Source organism: Gavialis gangeticus, unplaced genomic scaffold (assembly GCF_001723915.1).
Source record: "Gavialis gangeticus isolate Ggan-Ray unplaced genomic scaffold, GavGan_comp1, whole genome shotgun sequence".
Classification (NCBI taxonomy): domain Eukaryota; kingdom Metazoa; phylum Chordata; order Crocodylia; family Gavialidae; genus Gavialis; species Gavialis gangeticus.
In genome coordinates this window covers 38,107,162-38,126,382 of record NW_017729004.1, presented here as the reverse complement: position 1 = coordinate 38,126,382, position 19,221 = coordinate 38,107,162, and the positions used below count along the sequence as shown (strand labels likewise).

The 19,221-nt window shown below is 43.0% G+C and overlaps 1 protein-coding gene across 3 annotated transcripts in view; it reads left to right on the top strand.

Annotated features, from left to right (window-relative positions):
- APBB1IP (amyloid beta precursor protein binding family B member 1 interacting protein) overlaps nucleotides 1–19,221 on the top strand; it is a 128,291-nt gene that overhangs the window by 98,755 nt on the left and 10,315 nt on the right. For all 3 annotated transcript variants that reach the window (XM_019508253.1, XM_019508254.1, XM_019508255.1), the window contains 3 exons: nucleotides 2,051–2,161; nucleotides 12,785–12,883; nucleotides 14,637–14,754. In XM_019508253.1, the coding sequence (XP_019363798.1) occupies nucleotides 2,051–2,161; nucleotides 12,785–12,883; nucleotides 14,637–14,754 (328 nt within the window). The remainder of the gene's footprint in view (nucleotides 1–2,050; nucleotides 2,162–12,784; nucleotides 12,884–14,636; nucleotides 14,755–19,221) is intronic.

Here is a 19,221-nt window from a genome sequence, read left to right as displayed (position 1 = left end):
AGGGTTGCTCAGTGGGCCAGCAGTGGCGGTAGTGCCCCCTGTTCCCCAGTGGGCTTAGTTTAAAGCCAGGTGGAGCATGTCAGCCAGACCTGAGAAGAGCCTCCTCTCCAGCGGAGAGAGGTGGAGGACATCTCTTCCCAGTAGCTCGCTGCCTCTCTCACCAAAGAGCGAGCTGTGGTCGTGGAAGCCAAAGCCTTCCTGATGACACCAGCGCCCCAGTCTTTGGTTAACTACGTGGATCCTCCTCTCCGTCCTCAGCCCATAGCCCAAGACTGGGAGGATCGACGAGAACACCCCCTGTGCCCCGCTCCCAAATCCCTGTAGCGCCTCATGACCCAGCTGGGTTTTTTGCATGCAGATTGGGCACCAACACTTGAAAAAAAGTTCTCGAGCCTAATTGCTTCACGATTTCCTTACCAGACCTTTCCCTTAAAAGTTACTCTACTTCTGTCCCATTCTTCATCACATGAAAAGCAATATTCACAGAGAGTTCAAGAAAACAGCAGCACCAGAATTTCATACACACACACAAACACAGTACCTGTTTAAAACAAAATATTTTCCTTTCAGTGAAATGACTGGGGTCTTGTTTCCTTTCTGATCATCCAATAGAAATAACATTCATGGCATTGCAAAAATACTTGCAATAAATGACTTGTGGTTCTCTTACATTATAATTCCCTCAGCAAACAACTTCCTTTAAATAATTGCATCTCAATTGTTCTTAGTTGCCATGAATTGATTCCTAAAAGGAAACAAAAACTGCCTTGTAATCTCATTGATTTTAATGCATTTGGTGTCTTGCAGTGTTGAAATCTCCACATTAAATCCTAGCTCCATTGAAATCAATTAAGCTTCCATCAGCTTCAGTGGAGTGATAGGATGGGGAACGGTCTATACTTAGGATTTCCTGTTAGCCCCTTCTCAGGCATTTTGCTGAAGTCACCACTTAATGACAGTGTTCACAAATACTAGGACTAAATTGGACCCAATAAGTCTCTTAATGATCAAAGCAACAAACAAACATGATAATATTAGTACACTAATTAGACACTAAACTATTAATGTAGGGGTCAGCAACATTTTTGGGCAGAGTGCCAAAAACACCCGCAACCCCAACTTGTAAGATGTTGGAGTGCCAGGATGGATGGTGGGGGAGCTGCAAGGGGCCCAATCCTTGTTGTGGCAGTGCAGCCCCAGCCCCTTCCCCACCATCCTCCCCAAGGTGCATGTGCCAAGCAAAATGTCTTCATGTGCCACACTCTGGCACCCATGCCAGGGGTTGCCTACCCCTGGTAGTGCATTTAAAAAGAAAAAGCTGAGAATTGGACTCTCTTTGGATGTATATATATAAAGAGTGTGAAGTGGTTATATGCTGTACCCAGAACACCTTGGCACAGAAAAAACATGCCAGCAACAGATACATTGTCATTACAGCAACACATTAAGAAAAAATAACAGGTAAACCATGTTGTAGGTAGACAGGTGGGAGTGGAAAGAAGAAGAAAAATATCTGCCTTGGAGACAATTTGAAGTGGGAGCAGATGAGATCAGTGTTTGTTTACTAGTGTGTATACATTTGCACACATTTTCTATACATCTCTCAGGAAAGTGGTTCCTTAGAAATAAAGTTAAGGAGATCCCCACATCTATTTCCCAGCTTAGAATTGCAAGAGCAGGCTTGGGAGGGCTACAGCTGTATTACTAAATTAAAAATATTCCCTACTAGACAACCACTCTGTTCAGTTTCCCTTAGTTAGTAGCACTGTTACTGATCTTGCAAGAAAAACCAGAGATGGTAGTAAAACATGAAAAACTGGAAATTCTAGTGAAATATTTTCATACAGCACAATGCACTTTTCCTGCTCGTTATAAAGTTCACTGAAATATAAGCAAGCTTAGGTTTAAAAATGTCATGCATCAATAAAGTCCACACTTGAAACAAACAGCAGTATCAAAACAGTTTGAAAACAGGTCTGAAAGTATGCCTGGCATCCAAGTTTTAACCTTTTAATTCCTCACAACAGTATGTTTGGTTTTTCCTTTTTAGACATCTCGGGATTTGGCCTGCTTTATACAGTTTGAGAACGTTAACATTTACTATGGTACTCAGTACAGAGTGAAATACAAGGCTCCTACGGACCACTGCTTTGTCTTAAAGGTATTTACATGAAAAATCTATTTTGTAAACGTGTGTTCTAGCTGCTTTCATTTATCATCATGTTCAGTCTCATGATTCTGTGCCTGATCTTGCAAGAGACATAGTACCGCATGCTCTCAACTCTTGTTAGCTTTGACATTTTTCAGCAAGGTGCCTTTGCAATGCACTTGGCTTCAAATATAAGTAGTCCCATTAACTTGTTGAACTGGGTCCCTTTATCTGATGCTCAGCATCCTGGAGAAAGTACTAAGAGATGGCACACTTTTACAAACATGCTTTAACTCTTGTGGCTAGGGGAGAAAAATCTGGTGCACCTGGCTCATGCATTTGTTAGCTAAACACCAGGCACTGGAGTAAATACTATGTCCCATCAGGAACATTCCAGATGGGGAGCGTTAGGATCCAATACTGCCTATTTCCCTCCTGAAGGAAATGCCCCCAGTACTCCAAGGCCACATCCACACAAGCCTAGGCATTTGGCTCCCTGGGGACAACTAGCAGCAGTGCACCTTGGCCCAGTGCTATTTCTCCCCCGGGGAACACCTGTCATGCACCCTCTGGCATGTAGCAAATTACCCCAGGTGGGGTAGGGGAGGCTGGGACCAGCACTGGGCTGGCCCCTACAGTCTTATCCGGGAGCCAGGGGTGGGTGTTCCAATGGGGGTCCTGGGAGCCACTATTTGGAGCCTGGCTGGCAGCTAGAACGCAGCTCTAGATGGCCTGACTCTGGTTTTGAGTGGTGCACACTGCCGCCTTTTGCACTACTCTTTTTTTTCCACCATGGGTATTTTTGACCCCTGAATGTCCACGGATCAGTCCCCCTCCACCCACACACACACCTCCCTTGCAGCACAGAGAACACCTGAATCTGTGTTATGTGGTGCCACACATGTGCCTGCGGCACCACATACCACATGGCCACACTTGTCTGGACATGGCCCAAGGGGTGGATTTGAACCCATGGTGAAGGGACAGAGAGCTGTGAGGTCTAGAACATTGTATGTCTAAAATGTTAATTTGCCTTAACTGGACATGGGTTCCTAGTGATCAGGAATGGAGATTCCAGAATTGGATTGTATCTGGTGGCATAGTTGTATGTGAGAAAAAAGATATGGATTCCTCTTCTACAGCTATATTTAATGTATCTGTGAGACTAACAAGAACTGTGTATAAGCAAAATATAGAAATCCAAACAATAGGAAGGAGCAGATATTTCTGATGCCTTTTTTCTGGTTATAACTGCATTTACTAGACTCATACAAAAAGAAAAATCTGTCTCATTTCAAATGTTTGCCTGTTTAGTTTGCTTGTGACCAAATAGATGCAACTAATAGGAATCAGGGAGTCAGACTGATTTTGTGTAAGCAGATTTATGATTAATACTGTTCAACAGTTCAAATAATTCAGTTTTCCAAAAACACCTTAGGCAAAGTTACTTCATTTTTTTGTTAAAAAGGTATGATATGATTTCTTTAGTTTATTTCAGAGTCTTAACCAATTAAGGTAAGTCTATATAACAGCCTGGAATAATTATTCTTTTAAAAAATTACACACACCTTTCATAGAAAAAAAAAGACCTGTTTGACCTTCAGCTAGTTTGGGTGAGGATGTAGTAGTTCCTGGTTTCTGGGGACTGAGGGGAAAAGAAATAAAGCAGTATTATTTTATGATTGTGTAGATGGTCATAGTATTTGAAGGCATAGAGCTGGGGACACTTGCAACATGTATACTAGTGAACAGCCTGTCTTTTGTTTCCTTGTGAAAGCTTTTTAGGCAGATTCTCCTGCTGAAGAAAACGTGAACCGAGTTGCCAGAGAAGAACCAACTAGCCTTAAGGGTCATCACTTAATCTCAGCATGAGATCTCTCTCATCCTGCCATGCTTTGAGAATAAAGTCCCTAGGATAAATTATCAGAAAGGAACACGTGCAGTAGTTACAAGACACTAGCATTAACCTGTCGGGGCATGTCATAACTACACCATTAACTTGGACAATTGGAACCATAGTCATGGTATCCCCACAACAGAGCCCTAGTTTTGTTTCTGCACTCCCCAGTCTGGAAATGGTTCTTTGTAGTTAGTTAGCAGAGTAGCCCATGGTAAACAGCAGAGGTGCAGGAAACAACAGAGGTGCAATTTTGCTGTGTGTGGATAAACCCAAGTGAAGTGTAAACCAACTCATTCAGGTATCAATAAGAACATAGCAGTGCCAGCATGAGTCTCAGCTTGGGTTACCACCTAAAGATTTACCCAGGGTTTTGGGTACGTTATGCAGCTGGAATGCTGTGATACTGGCAGCTGCATTGTTATCGGTTCCCAAACCAGGTTGTTTAAGTCAGCGGAGGCACATGCTTCTGTCACACTTTGGTATTGCAATGTAGACATAACCTAAAGTCCTTTCAGATTAACCTCTTGTCTCTGCAAAACCATGTTCTGGTAGAACCATGATGCACTGTAAATGCAGCTTACCTATCATTCCTTCCACTTACTGGTTTTAGATATGCTGCAGCCCAGATCAAAGAAGAATCCACCCAAGTTGGTGTTTTTCCTCTCCTTTTGTGAACCATCAAGATGTCTCCAGTGATAGTGGAGGAAAAGGTTGCATGACTGAGATTTCTCAAGGGCTTCTATCGTCCATTACTGTGCTTAGCACATTCAGGAGACTGCTTTCAGGATAATTCGGGAGGGGCTGAGGCTGTAGGACAGACAGCTGCTTCCTAATGCCAGCTACTATTAGACAGAGACAAGCCCAGCTGAGACTTGCTGAGAGGAGCACAGGTGGCTAATCAGCATCTACCAGAAAGCTAAAGTTATATTGAAATGCCTCTATCTAATCCCTGAGCCATAAACTGAAACTGGTATCTTTTTGGATGTCTAAGAAAGTGCAGGCTGGGGAGTGGGTTCTGGCATACCCTTAGTAGCAGAGAAAGCATCCTTAGGCATTTGGGGAACTCTAAAACTTAAGATTATTTTTCCTTATGCATTTGGTCTGTGCTAGGCTATAGCCTTCTGTAAAAGGAAGCTGAACTGCTGGAACAGGCTTTTGGTACCTGAGCCAGGAATCCCATCTGACCGCCCTTTATTTTGTACATAACAAAAATATATTTAACCTATTAAAAATTAGAGCCTCAAAAGAACACAAGCCCCTTTTGGGGGCTGCCCCTGTAAGATTCAGATGTTTCCTATCTGCTTAGTGAAGTATACTCAACACAGTGAAAGTGCTCCACCCTTTCCCTTAACATCTGTGCAAACAGATCTTTTCCCTTTAGAAATCGGATGTGTTGCATCCTCATATCTGACTACTGGCTCATTTAATTTTATATAAAAAGGGATACCTTATTCAACCAAAAAACCCTGAACACCTCTAGCCACCTAGTTGTGGCTAGAGCATGCTAATATTATGGTCCAAGAAAACTGTCCTGATTTCCTGTACAAACAAGAGAAAGGAGGTGAACAGCCAGCTCTGTAAGAAGGACTCTTCATCTCAACCTGCAGCCACACAAGGCCAATGTTTTTCTTTTCCTATCACCTGGCAGCCGGTAATAGAAAGTAAAATAAGGTTCACAGTGGAACTGCTTTCCAAACCACCTTGCTGACTGTAATGTCTGCTCAGAGGGACAAAATGAAGATAAAGCTTTTGCCTCCTAACCCTCCTCCACAAAAATAAATTACCTCTCGCACCTGTAACAAAACAAATAAGTTGAGGGTGTTCTGCACAATTTAGGCTAGCACCTTTACACCACACATTACTACAGAGCGGTGACTCTCCTTTCTTCCTCCTTCAGTAAGTATCTAGGAGTGCTTTTGAGGTGGGCATGTTGTCTCAATGTCAAGTCATCCCAATCCCACAACCACTGTCATTCCTTTCATGGCATTAAGTTAAAAGTCTTCCAAAGTCAAAGAGAGGCCCTCCTCCATTAGCAAGAAGGGCCCGTTCATCACTTTGTTGGTTCATTTTTATTTTATTTCATAGAAATTTTGAATATTATTAGATATACTGCTAGCATTTGATCTATGAGGGAGTATACTCACTAGTCTGGGAGCTGATTGTATCACTGTAATGAATCCTTCAAAGCAGACAAATAGCAAGGTAATCTATATGCAAATTGATTGGTTTAGTCAGTCTGATGTGTCTGAGCCAAAGAATGGATTTAATTATGGTTTATTGGTGCTGGTTTTGCTTGAGTAATCTGAAGGTAATGGTGCATAATGCTGAATTAATCTAGGATGAAAAGAAAGTGGTTTCCTGGGGATAAACTGAGACAAGGGCATCATCATACTCCATTTCCACAGCTGGGTACATTTTCCTTTGCAATCTATCTAGCTAAATTTTCCTGATATCCTTTGGAGGCTGCCATGCTTCTTTCAGATGTCCAGTTTTCTAGAGACAGTTAAGGCCAAACTCCCTGCCAGAGTTGCTTGGTTTGCTAGATTGGAGTTATTCCAGCAGAGAATTTTGTCATCAGTTTGGTCACTGCTGATATGCTCCAAGCCCACACCTACTACACCTCATCAGACACTGAGCCTTGTACATAAAGCATTCAATAGGATACAGTTTCAAGGATGTGAAGGTCCAGGGTAAGAGTGTTTGGGAGATAGATGACAGGAGGGAGAGGCAGAAAAGAATGGTTATCAAGGGAAACCAGACATGGATGAGAAATTTTGTGACTTCAGATGAGTATTTCAGATCCACGTTCATGACTCCACCACTCATCTGAAGATGGCAAGTGTAGAAAGATGTTATTAATTAGCACTGAACTGTTTCAGACATGCTGAAAAATGGGGTCCTGCCCTGAAGTGCTTACATGTGTATGTTTTTATAGAATTGAGGCCTAAATGTACAGATGGAGGGTAGAAGAGGAGAGTGTGAGAAACAGTCTAACAAATGGTTTTTATGTGCTGTGTAAAGCCATTCTCTTTAGTTAATAATATCTGTCAATTCCTTTTTTTAAATGGCTAAACTCAAAATACTACTTCAGCCACTAGGGAAGTACAGGTCAATTGAAAACATACTTCCCTTTGAATGAGGCAGTGTGGCTTATTGATACTTTTTCAGCAAATCAGGGAGATGTTTTGGTTGCAGGGAGTTTGGATTTAGAAGCAAATACCAAACTTGGGGCTGATTTTCAAAATGTCTGATATTTGGTTCAGGTTGAAATCAATGGGGCTGTGAGTGAAAACCAGCCCTAAAGTACAGAGGCACAGGAAGCTCATTCAGAGGGAGGAGGGAAGCATTACCAGCCCGGGCTCTTTGCTTGGGAAGGCAGCTGCTGGCTACTGCTACTCCTGCGGTAGCTGATGCTGGGGGAGCTCCATTGCATTCACGTCCTACCACACAGATGCACTGCTGCATGCAGCGCAGCCTTGCCTGGCTCCTGTAGCTGGGCAGTGCCGGGCTGCCCCCTGCTGTGCTAAAGACCCCCGGCAGGATTCATGTGCCCCCATGTAGTCAACCCTTAGGGTTGGTGCCGCACTTGCTACTCCCAGTTCTGTTACTGCCAAAATAACAGAAACTGAGCACCCAGGAAACAGGGGGCCAAATGAACAAGCATTTTTTAAAATGTTGGACTAAATCAAAAGATCATGGTTTACGTAAAGCTGGCTGCTTACCTAAACCTTCTGGCTATTGTTCTGCCTCAAACACTCAGTGTTGATCCATGCATTTGGGGAAAGGAAGCCAGTGAGATGCCTGAGCAACTTTGGTTATTTTTTTATTTTCATAAAAGAAGGTGAAGTAAAGAGAGTATGTTATTAAGATAATCCGCGACTTCGAACATACAGACTGGCTACCTTTAGCCATTTGTTTTGGCACAAGCCATAGAAACCACATCTTTCAGTTCCTTCTCTTTAGGTTTTCAGTGTGTACTGTCTTGTTTTCCTGAGGCAGCAAGTTTACTTTGTATCTGAGAAAGTAATCTCTGCATAAATTTGGGATTTCTACAGCTTCTTAGAAATCAGCTCTTAGTATCCAAGTGTTTCTAAATTATTTATCTGCTGTAGTGATGCTTAGGGGGGACACGGAGCCTCAGAGTAGAGAACTAGGTTCTCATCTCATGGGTGTCCTTTGCTATCAGCCAGATTTTCAGAGGCTGATAGCAAAGGATTTTGACTCCTGACTTCCTTTGGAGTGGTGGGTGCCCAGTGTGTCTGGAAATCAGGCCCTTAACCTGCAGGCGTTGGTTTCTCCATCTGTAAAACAGCAGTGATGCTGTCCACTCATCATTATTTAGCACCTTGAGATCTACAGAATAAAGCTTTTAGATAAATAGTGTAGTTTTTTATGAAATGTCAGCGCACCATGTAATGATTTTGCAGGCACTATAGTATGACAGCTTTTTGTGGCCTTTAACATAGATAAAGGCTGAATTTCCTTCCTGTTTATTTAGCTGTTGCCTGTATGTTATCACTTGTCACTCAAGTCAGGCTTGCAAGAGTCAAACCACTGCTTTTTTAGTTATTCTTTATAATTCAGTTTGTTTCTAGACGTTTCAGAAAGAAAGGTAATAAACCTCTTCAGCAGAAACAGATGTTTTCACTTTGCTGTCAGATGATTGCAGTGACCTTTCCAGAGCACAATATGAACCGTGTAACAAAATGGCTTATCTGCTTTTAGACCTAGAAACATCGGCTGCAGCTTGCTCGCACTTTTGTCAGTTTGTCTCAGAACAAAGAATTGATCCAGCTATGATGTCTGCACAGGCACACCCACATGCTCACACAGAGCTTATTGCAGGGCTAGGGATCTGGGTCCATATGCTGAGCAAGAGACTGTCCTAGGAATCCAAAGCAGCGGGATGGGGAAAGCCTATTTACATGAATAGTCTATAGCTTTCCTCTCTTGATCAGGATTTTGCATAGGTCAGTCCCTCCCACATTAGTCATTCTGGGTCCAGCCATTCCACATCGTCTAGTAAAGCCTGTAAAGTGATTCACAACCTGGGTTATCAGTGGAGGATCTGAAGCTGGCATCTTTAGCTTCCATAGCACAGAACTCCACCACTTGTGCTAACACAGTAACTCTACTAACCCACTCACAGTAGCAGTCTTACATTTTGTGTGGACTAGATTGCATACTACACACACTTTCTATCAAGGGATGCTTGTCTTAAGCATCTAAAAGTCCATGGGAATCACATTTGAGCCACCCTAAATGTTGGGGTTGGGGGGACACTTTGCTGGGGAGGGAATGCAGGGCCCTCAATACCAAAATCCCAGCAAGCCACAGAGGTTTGTTCATTTTTGGTGTTCAGAGTTCCAGGCTCTACCTCTGCTGACTTGCTGTGGTGGGGACATTGCGCTTACAAGATGCAAAGGCTTTGGACCCTTAGGGTGCATCTACACATGCATTTAAGCCTGACTAAATTTAATGTGCATTAAGCTAATGCACATTGTTTGGTTGGTTTTTTGGCAGATGTCTACATGTGCAGTGACTTGGGACTAAAGTTAGTACACTTCGCACTAAAGTTAGTCCCAAGTCAATTCAGCCCTGTCGTGTGCCCCTGTGGCCCTGCAGTAGCTAGGCAGACCTGGTCCTAAAGTTGGTGCTAAGGTCACGTGTACATGTGTGTTAGTGTGCATTGTGACTAAATTTGATACCTGCATTTGCAAGTACCAAATTTAGTCATGATTACCCTAAGTTAATGCTCATTAAGGGCATGCACGTGTAAATGGGCACCCGTAATGCACATTAACTTAGATTAATGCATCTTGTGTAGACGTGCCCCTAGATTTAGTTTTCTAGACCTGGTCCAAAGCATATTAAAGGTGACAGGAGCTTCCCCCCTGACCTTCAGGGGGCTCTGAGTCAGAGTCCACATTAGAGGAAATATTACTCACAGGAAGAGAGAACTCGTCTTTCAGCAACATAGAAAACAGATAGAAACAGCTGCTACATTAAACAGATTTTTCATAAGGAATATTACTTTATTTTTAATTGAGTGGTAATATGAATGTTAGCTAGCTAATGTTACCTGACTAAAGAAAAGCCTGACTCTGTGAGGTGCTATGCTCCTTCACATCCTTTCGAGATCAGTGGTTATTCAGCCTCCTGATAAGTGATTTAGCCTTCATTTTGTCCTGTACTGATTGTGGCTTTGGTTTGCTGTAGTTGTTAGTGAAAAGAACTGTTAGAAATTCTCTGAAGCAGGCTCAATTCAGGAACTGCAAACACTGGGCCAGATCTTGCCTGCAGAGGGGTGTGGGAAAAGCGAACAGCTTCTACCTTTGCATGCTTGCTAGGTTTAGCATCCCTGTCTTCCATGGCATGCAGAGACATGTCATCAAGCTCCATAGCAGCTGGGATCCTGGCCAGATCCACTCAGATGGATGTGGTGTTCTTTGTGTGCAGGGGACACTGACACATTCCTGGGGCCGGGTCCTTCCTCTGAGCAGTGTGTCCCTAAGGCAGGACCCTGTCTGACATGGTAACATGACTGTTTTGTGCTCCTGCCTACTCAGCCTTGATTTGCAGCCAGGGAGCAAGCTCCTCCCAGTCTGTCCCGATTATTTCAGTTAATTTTGTTTTCAAAGATCTCACAAAAGGTGCTGTTAAATGTGGCCTGTGAAAAATGAAGGGAGACTTACCAGATCATTAAGCTGCTGTTCACTTTGATGGAAAGATATGGCTGTAAGAAAGTCCAGTGGAAAGGGATTTGATGCCATCTTCTGGATTAAATAGAACATTACAGATCAGAGCAGAGGCTGTCTCTTGGAGGCACATCCAGGGCTGATGCTTTCTATATGATATCAGCTCATTGCAAAAGAGGAGAGCCTATTCTGGGATGTCCCGAAGACTGAATCAGACCTCGAGTGGGCAGAGGTAGAGTCTCCCAGAACAAACAGCCAGCAATGCACCTTGACAAAAAACCCAGTGATAACCATTAATGCCAGGAGTTGTTGGTAGTAAAAGGGCTGGGTTCAAACACCTACATATTTAATTTAAAATTTCTAAACAGTTCTGGCTTGCAACCTCAAAGAAACCTGGGCATCCTTAACAGACAAAACTGCCCCTCTTACAAGCACTGAGGTTGGGACACAGAAAACTGCATTAAGGGAGAAAATACCTCAGCCAAGCACATGTTTATACGACTAGTAATTAAAATGTTCACCCCAGTGGGGACGTGGATGATAGTCCTTTGCCTTGGTTGCCCACCTATTCCTGCGAGCCTCCCACTGGCAAAAGTCTCTCTGATACCATGCTTCCCCGTCTTTTCCCTGCCGTGCGCCTTTGTGGTGTTTTGTCAGAGAAGCTCCAGAGGTGGGAAGCTCCAGAGGTGCGGTCCAGCAGGTCCGGCAGGGAAAGTGCTACTGGGATTTCACGGACAAATGCTTTGTTATCATCTTATCATTGTCTCATGCTGGACTGCCTAACTCTGCTACAGCTACTGTGGCTCTGTTGTCCTGTGTGGGGGACAGAGTTCACTCATCGCTGCCATTACTGTGTGGAGGGGATCCAGTCACACACAGATTTTTGCTTTTGCATGCATGCACTTGCACACATGTCCAGCACATGCTTCAGCCATGCAACACAAGTTCAGGTGATGGTGATTCCTCACTAGAGACAGATTAAGTACAGTTCTGTTGCCCTTTTGCCACAGCTAAAAGGCAACAGTGTTTCATTAACCCTATACCTGAAGCTTGAATGACTATTAACACTTAAATAGACATTAGCCAAAATGACCAAGCAGGTAGCACCCACACAAATAATGTCTGCTCTTCCATCTCCCCCAATTCACCAATAGATGGCAGCAGACAGCTCCTACTCTTGACTATTAGAGCTGCCTTGTGTTTATAGTTTTCAGCATTGTATCATGGAAGGCTAATTCCTTCAAAATCTAACAACTGAGTAGGTACAATTTTCAGGGAAGTATCAGACTGAAATTGCAGCAGACTGAGCTGTAGGGGTGCATCAGTGTCAAGCAGTGACAGGAAGGGGTCTCTGTGCTTAACAAAGAACAGAAGAATTTGAAAGAATTTAAATATCCCTGAAAAAACATCACTTTTGATGGCATTCATCATGTATAATCCTCTAGCCACAGTGTACCACAATCCTATACCAGTATTGATGAGGAGTGCCCAGGATCAAGGAGAATAGACTGAAATTTGGAGGAACAGAACTAGACCCAGGTCCAAAGAAAGACTGAGTGTAAAGAGAAAAACTGTTTCAGGGGAAAGTCCTTGGTTATCCAGATTTACCATGCTCTTTGGAAACTACTCATGTTCAATTGCAGTCTGGGTGCTTTACAGAAGGCAAACTGCAACAAGAACCATTCTTCCTCTTATTAATATGTTAAAGTGTTAAGCCCCAAACTATGACATTTGTACACTTCATTGACCCGTCGATCACATTTTAGATTTCTAAAACTCTTGAATTCACAAAGCAAGCCTGTCTTGCAATGCATTAAATTTGTTATAAGAAAACACTGCTAACATTACTCTGCATGTACTGTAATTTGTGATCTCACTCTTTTTATATGCTCTTTTCCACCACTGATTTAATCATCTCCAGGCTAACGCAATTTAGAAAGGCATTGTTCTCACTGAGATCATCACACTGGGTCTCTGCTTTTTACATTTTGCTGGCTATATATATAATTTTATAATTGCACAAATTACTCATTTCAGCATCCACAGATTCAGAAGGAGTCGCAATATATCAGGTATTTATGCTGTGATGACCAGTGGACTCTACATCAGTGGGTAACTGGAATAAGAATTGCCAAGGCAAGTAAAAAGGCATTTTCTTTATTTTTTTCCTCCGGGACCCTGTCCCAGCTCCACCCCTCCACCCCCACTAAATGACTGTCATTAGAGCTATGCCTGTGTTACAGCTGGAGATGTTTGGGATGTGTAGGCCTGGGAACATGCTAATTTCAGTATAGGTAGCTCAGGTACCAGCAGCAGTGAAGATGGGGTGGCACAGACCACCCAGGTATCCCTATAGCCATCATGTCTCTATTGCAACTGGTACCCTTGCTAGCTAGATTAAAGCTACCTTGTTGCATCTCCACATGCTACAGTCACACCTCCCACTGCACTGTATAATCACTACATCCAGGTATTAAACAAGTGGCTTGATCTCAGCTTCAGAAAATACCGCTCTGCTTCTCGTCCATGGAGCGACACCAAAAAGTGATGGTGGAGACCTTGATGGCTAAGCTAAGGGCTTAGGCATTCAGCTGTGGTTCATTAAGCATGCTACAAGCTTGCTCCTTGGCATGCTTTGTCTTTCTGACTTAATGGGCTGGCAGCCTTTTCAAGTCACAGGCTGGAACAACCCAGCTCCACTTTGGTCCTGTCTGGGTGGCTTCAGTGTTGCATCAGCAGTGAGAGCGGTTTTGCATGCAGCCATGCCAGAGCCAGGCACCTAGGACTACTGGCATCAGCAATGCTTTTCCCAGCACCCTAGTCCCCAACAGGAGCACAAGTGCAGCTTCCAGCTGGAAGGGAGCTATGCCAGGGCTCGGCAGCTTGGAACTGAACCCATGCTGCTGGCACTGGTTCTCTCTGACCGTCTGCTCCCTGCCTGCACCGTGCAGCTTCTAGCTGGTGGTGTCCACATTGTTGTCACTTCTGCCCGCTCCCCAGCTCCTGGCTGTATCACAGGCACAGCTGAAGTTGCCTGGCCCTGAGTCAGTTCCCCATTTCCTGGAAGCTGCACCTGTGCTGCATCAGGGGGTGGGGAGAAGTGGTATCAGTGCAGGCGCAGGTTCTAGCTGCCCAGCTGAAGTACAACTTCTTAATGCCCAGCACCAGCCCCTTCTGGCTCCATGGGCTACATCCAGTGGCTCCGTGGGCCAGATTCGGCCCACAGGTGATATGTTGCCAACCCCTGCCATAGCACAATAATGGTTTAGCCCTGAAATGCCTGACTTGATAGTAATAATAAAAGTGGCATGTCTGTTTCCACCCCAAAAAAGTAATTCATGGGAAGTCATTGGAAACATTCCCAGTTATACTTGGTTTTGAGCTGGGTTTCAAAGGATCCAAATCTAAGCTGAAAATACCAAGTCAGGCAGTTGTGCTCCAGTGCACCAGGCTTAGGACCTGGATTCTCTCTCAGGTGTTGTCACTGAGAGACTGTGGCTCCTCTGTCACTCCTTTTTCCATCTGTGAAATGGAGATAATGCTGCTTACTTGCCCTTGTACACCTCAAAGGTCGTTTGCACTATTCTAAAAGAGCTAAATATTATACTGAGTTTTCTGTCCTGTACTTATGGCAGAATCAGATAGAAATCAATGGGACTCCACTTGGGCATTGGAGCCAGTGAGGCTTGGTACAAGTGCAAAACTTCCCCCAGCGTGTAACTGAGTTTTGGACAGAGGGACATAATTGGCACAAATAGGTGTTTTTAATCAAAATGGGTAGAGAGGAACAGGATCAAAAAATCTGGCTCAAACCAAATGAGTGTCTGGCCAGCGAAGCATGCGTGTTCACACTCTGACTCAGGATAAAAGGTGTGATTTATTTCCCCAGTATGGCAAGACACTGTATGATAACTACAAACGTGCAGTACAACGGGCTGGGTTGGCTGCTCGATGGACAAGCCTAGGGACTGTGGAACCAGCTGTGGGCACAGGATCATCATCAACAGGTACCATCACTGCTCACATGATCATTTTGCATCACAATTAAACTAACTACTCTGCCTAGGATCTATCCTTGGAAAACTCTCCCACTAGATTCATAAAAAAATGTCCTGTTCAGGCCAACAGTTGTAACCTAGGTCCTGTACAAGTGAGTTTACACTTCTGTGACTGCTTGCAGATGTTAAAAAAAACCCAACATGGCACTTTATTTAAACTCCATGCACTCCTGCATCAAGCCCAGCACATACCCAGAAGAGGCAGAGCATTAGTTGGACCCAGCTGGCCCAATGTTTGTAGAGATTGGGCACTTTAGTGGGGCTTATTTGGTGCTTTTATCTAATAACTGACGGAATCAGCTTTAGATAAAAGTGCCAAAAAGTGCTGCTGAAGCACCCAATCTATACAGATGCTGCAGAGTTGGGTCAAAGTAATGCACTGCTTCTTCTGGTAAAGCCAATTTTGTTTGTTTGTTTGTTTGTTTGTTTTTAACATCTGCAAGCAGCCTGAATATACAAACAAGGCCACCAAAGCAGATTTAAGTAAGCGCATACTTATGCACGTTATTTCAGTGGTATCTGACCATGGCTTCTCTCCCACTATTTGTTATCCTGACTGAAAGTCAGCGCAGACATGAGTGCTAGAATTGTCCAGTCTTCCACTCAAAAGCATCTCTTCCTCCCTAGACTCATTCTTGGAACTTCTCCAAAGGGGAGATTGGGTGATGCTAATGTTATTTGGGGGCGGATCAATACAGCTATGAGCTATTCTGTTCTCTACTTTCTCCTCATTTTTGCATGGAGATTATTTGGCTGCATCATACCATGGGGCAAGATATCTTTAGCAAATTCATTTTCACCAGAGCACAGTTACAGGATGGGGAGGACTGAGGTATTTGCTGTACTTACAGTATCTCTGTTGCCCATTTATTGTTCAGACATAACGGGGCACAATAATAGTAATACCTTAGTATGTTATTTATTGAGGAAAAAAAGTGCTGAGCCCCTTTTCAGAATCATAAAAACTGTATCAAACCAAACCAAACCACCTTAATCCTATCAATACTGTCACTTTCTACACTCCCCTTTTTAGCTCAAAATCTTACTCCCCAAACCCTTCAAATACTTTACCTCTGGTCTCTGCAAGTGCCAATATAGAAACAAAAGTGGACTTTGCAGCCTAGATGTGAAGTTTACAGATACCTAGAAGACAGAGTCCTAAAGGCACTGGGACCTTTTTTAAGGAACTGGCTTCTAGAGTTCAGATCAAGGAGAGAGATTTGGAAGGTACAGTAAAATAATGGATGACTTCATTGGGTGTAGAGACCCATGTTAGCTGATTCTGAAACATTACCTGTCTCACACAGCCAAGTGGCAGTTGCCTTCTAGGCTTTAAGACTGGGGAAAGTGGGAAGGGAATGCGCAGGAGAAGTTTGCTCATTTTAAACTGTGACCTTATTTCAGCAGGAGCAGTGGACATACAGGGTTTTTAAATGGTCAGTGAGAGTTGTTTGGTGCATGCATGTATTGTCCATACAAAATATATACACAAGAGGCAAGAATTCCTTTTTAATCTTTTATCGGACCATCTGGGCGCGAGAAGTTGATCTGGGAGAGAAGACCAAAAGGAGGATAGTATGTGCCTGAAAGCTGTTAATACTTCTCTTAGCTTTTAATACAATTACTACAACCACCAATAAAAGATATCATAAAAAAAGCCTTGCCTCTCACACATTTCCTGGACCATCACAGCTATAACACTCCAACCCTAACACAACAGATATGCAACAAAAATTTGGAACAAAATCAAAATGGAAATTAATTACAGCAGTGATAAATTGCATATATTGCAAGCTCTGTCCAAGTACAGAAGCAGTGCAACAAGCCAATATTTCCACTGGCTATTAATCTGAAATAACGGATCATATTACATGGTCATATACCATGGAAAGATCTTATTAACTGATGTTTTCTCTACAGACTTAGCTGTTGAGGATTATTAGCATCCTAATATGGGCAGGTAATTGGATTTTAGCACATAGTAGCTATGACAAAATATGGAGAACTACATATTTGCCAGAACTCACTTCTCCCATGTTATACAAGCTGGAATGTCTAACTACGAGCAGCTGCTGGCTGACGATTTAAAATGGAGTGGAATATTTTGTTCCAATTACATTATACAATATTGGCTAAAATGAAGAACAGCAGTCAGCAGCCCCACACAGACATGGCAGGGGTTGGGGGAGCTGTTCTTAATCAACCTCAATCACTAGTTAGAAAGGCAGGTGGAGTTTCCTTTTCTCCCATCTCATGCAAGATATATATGTAGATCAGTTTTTTGTGGCTACTGTTTATGGTGTCTGCAAACACCCTGAACTGCACAATTGGTGTTTTTGAAGATCTTTGGCACCAAACTAATCCCATGCCAACACTCATTGTTTTCATCTCTTTCTCACTATGTTAATCTTCATATACAATGCCAGGATGTTCCAAAGTTGAAAGACACTGCTCTTCCTAGACATACTGCGTCATCCCTGGGCTCTCGCCTGGCTCTGTTGGCATCATATTTTGACCAGAACTTCTAATTAAAAGCAGTATTGTTAATTTCCATTTCATTTTAACACAAAACATTGGAACACTTGAATGAGAGAGAACACCACGAATAAAATTGCAGAGGGAAGGAGGCCTGGATTCACATTAGCAAACCCAAAGCGAACTTTGGTTGGCTGTCTTTGCGCACAGTGTGCATGTTTGATGGATGGGTGGGACCAAGTGTCCAATACTATCCTCAAGTCTAGTGCAGTTTATAAAATAGACAAGGACCCATTAACTGAAGATGTTGGAAGAGAGCTTCCATTTAGCTATATCCTAACTTCCTGATTATGTTTTTGTGTCAGACTGCCTTCTCTAGACAGTAGATTTAAGTACAGTACTCCCTCGTGATCTTACCTCACACCTCATGAGATGACACTATTTTTGAGCATGTTGTCCCTAAGCTCCTGTAGGTAGCTTTTGAGTTCTGTTCACAGTAGGACAGATAAAACACACACGGTAGGTATGTAGGACCCCTTCAATTCTCCTTCAAAGACAAATGGACAGGGCTCTTTAAGAAGCAGTAGACAGGCTAGATATCATACCCCTGCGAGCAGTATAAAGGAAGGACCCAGTAGCAAGGGAAGGGATTTGGCTGGGGAGAAGAGAGCAGGGAGCTACATATACATTTAAGTACTTTGCTCAACTGGGCCTTAAATTGGCAGTCAAATAAGCTATGACCAATTAGTCACATGATTTGAACTGAGAAACAGGGCACTGAATTGTAATTTCCAATACAGTAATGAATATGGCAGTAAATGTTATGCAGACTTTCCAAAACCTGAGCATCTACAAATCCCATGAACTCCAGGAGGAGCACCTTTAAGAAACCAGTCCCTAATTTTCTAGCCAGATTTCTCTGCCCTCCATTGTAGTACTATTATAATCCAGGCGTGCCTGTGGGAACACTTTATACTTCTGTTCTGCCTAGTTTCTCACCTTAGGTAGTCCTACCTTTGAGGCTCAGGCTACTATTATTTTGTTTTATGCCATGTGATAACATTGACTGACATTACTCATGATAATATAAGCACAAACATGGAAATTACAGATTCCTTTTATTATTCTAACTGAAAAAGCAGTCCACAAACATGGGCATCGCAGTCATAACATCATTCATCTTTACTGCATCACAGTGTTGTAAATTACACTAAGAAAATCAGAGCAGCTCCCGCAGTTCAGAAATGTATGCACCAGACACCAAAGAAGAATATCTACTTCTTTCGCATGTTTGTCTCTAAAAATCCCAGACTAAACTGGAGGGTTTGTTTAATCCTTAGCAGACTAGACAGTTTATTTTTCTAGTTAAAACCAAAATACTTTCTTTTGGTCTTCCTTTCACTTACACCGGTTGGCAGTACCAAAATATTTATGCACAGCCCCTTACAAACACACCAAAAGTATACAAAACTTTTCCAGAGTTTCAGTTTAGCCAGCAAATATTTGCTACTCTGGGACTATCCAGGTTTCACAAATCTTCCATAAGGCCCTGCTAGGAAAACCAGATTCAGAGCTATCAGCTGTTTTAATAATGTCAAGAGAAAGATTCTCTTGTCCACATTATCTTAAAACTATAGCTCCAATGTTCATATCCTTATAAGACTATTACACTTGTATCTCTAAACTGAAACAGGCTCCATTAAAATGGAATGCATTAATCTACAATCCATTTCATAGTTTCATAGTTTCATAGATTTAGGGTCGGAAGGGACCTAGTAGATCTTCTAGCCCGACCCCCGCCAGGGCGGGAGAACAACAAAACCCCAAAACAAGAAACGGGACTCAAATGAGTCCAGCCAGGTAGGCATCCAGCCTCTTCTTAAAGACCCCCAGGGTAGGGGCCAGCACCACTTCCCTTGGAAGTTGGTTCCAGCTCCTAGC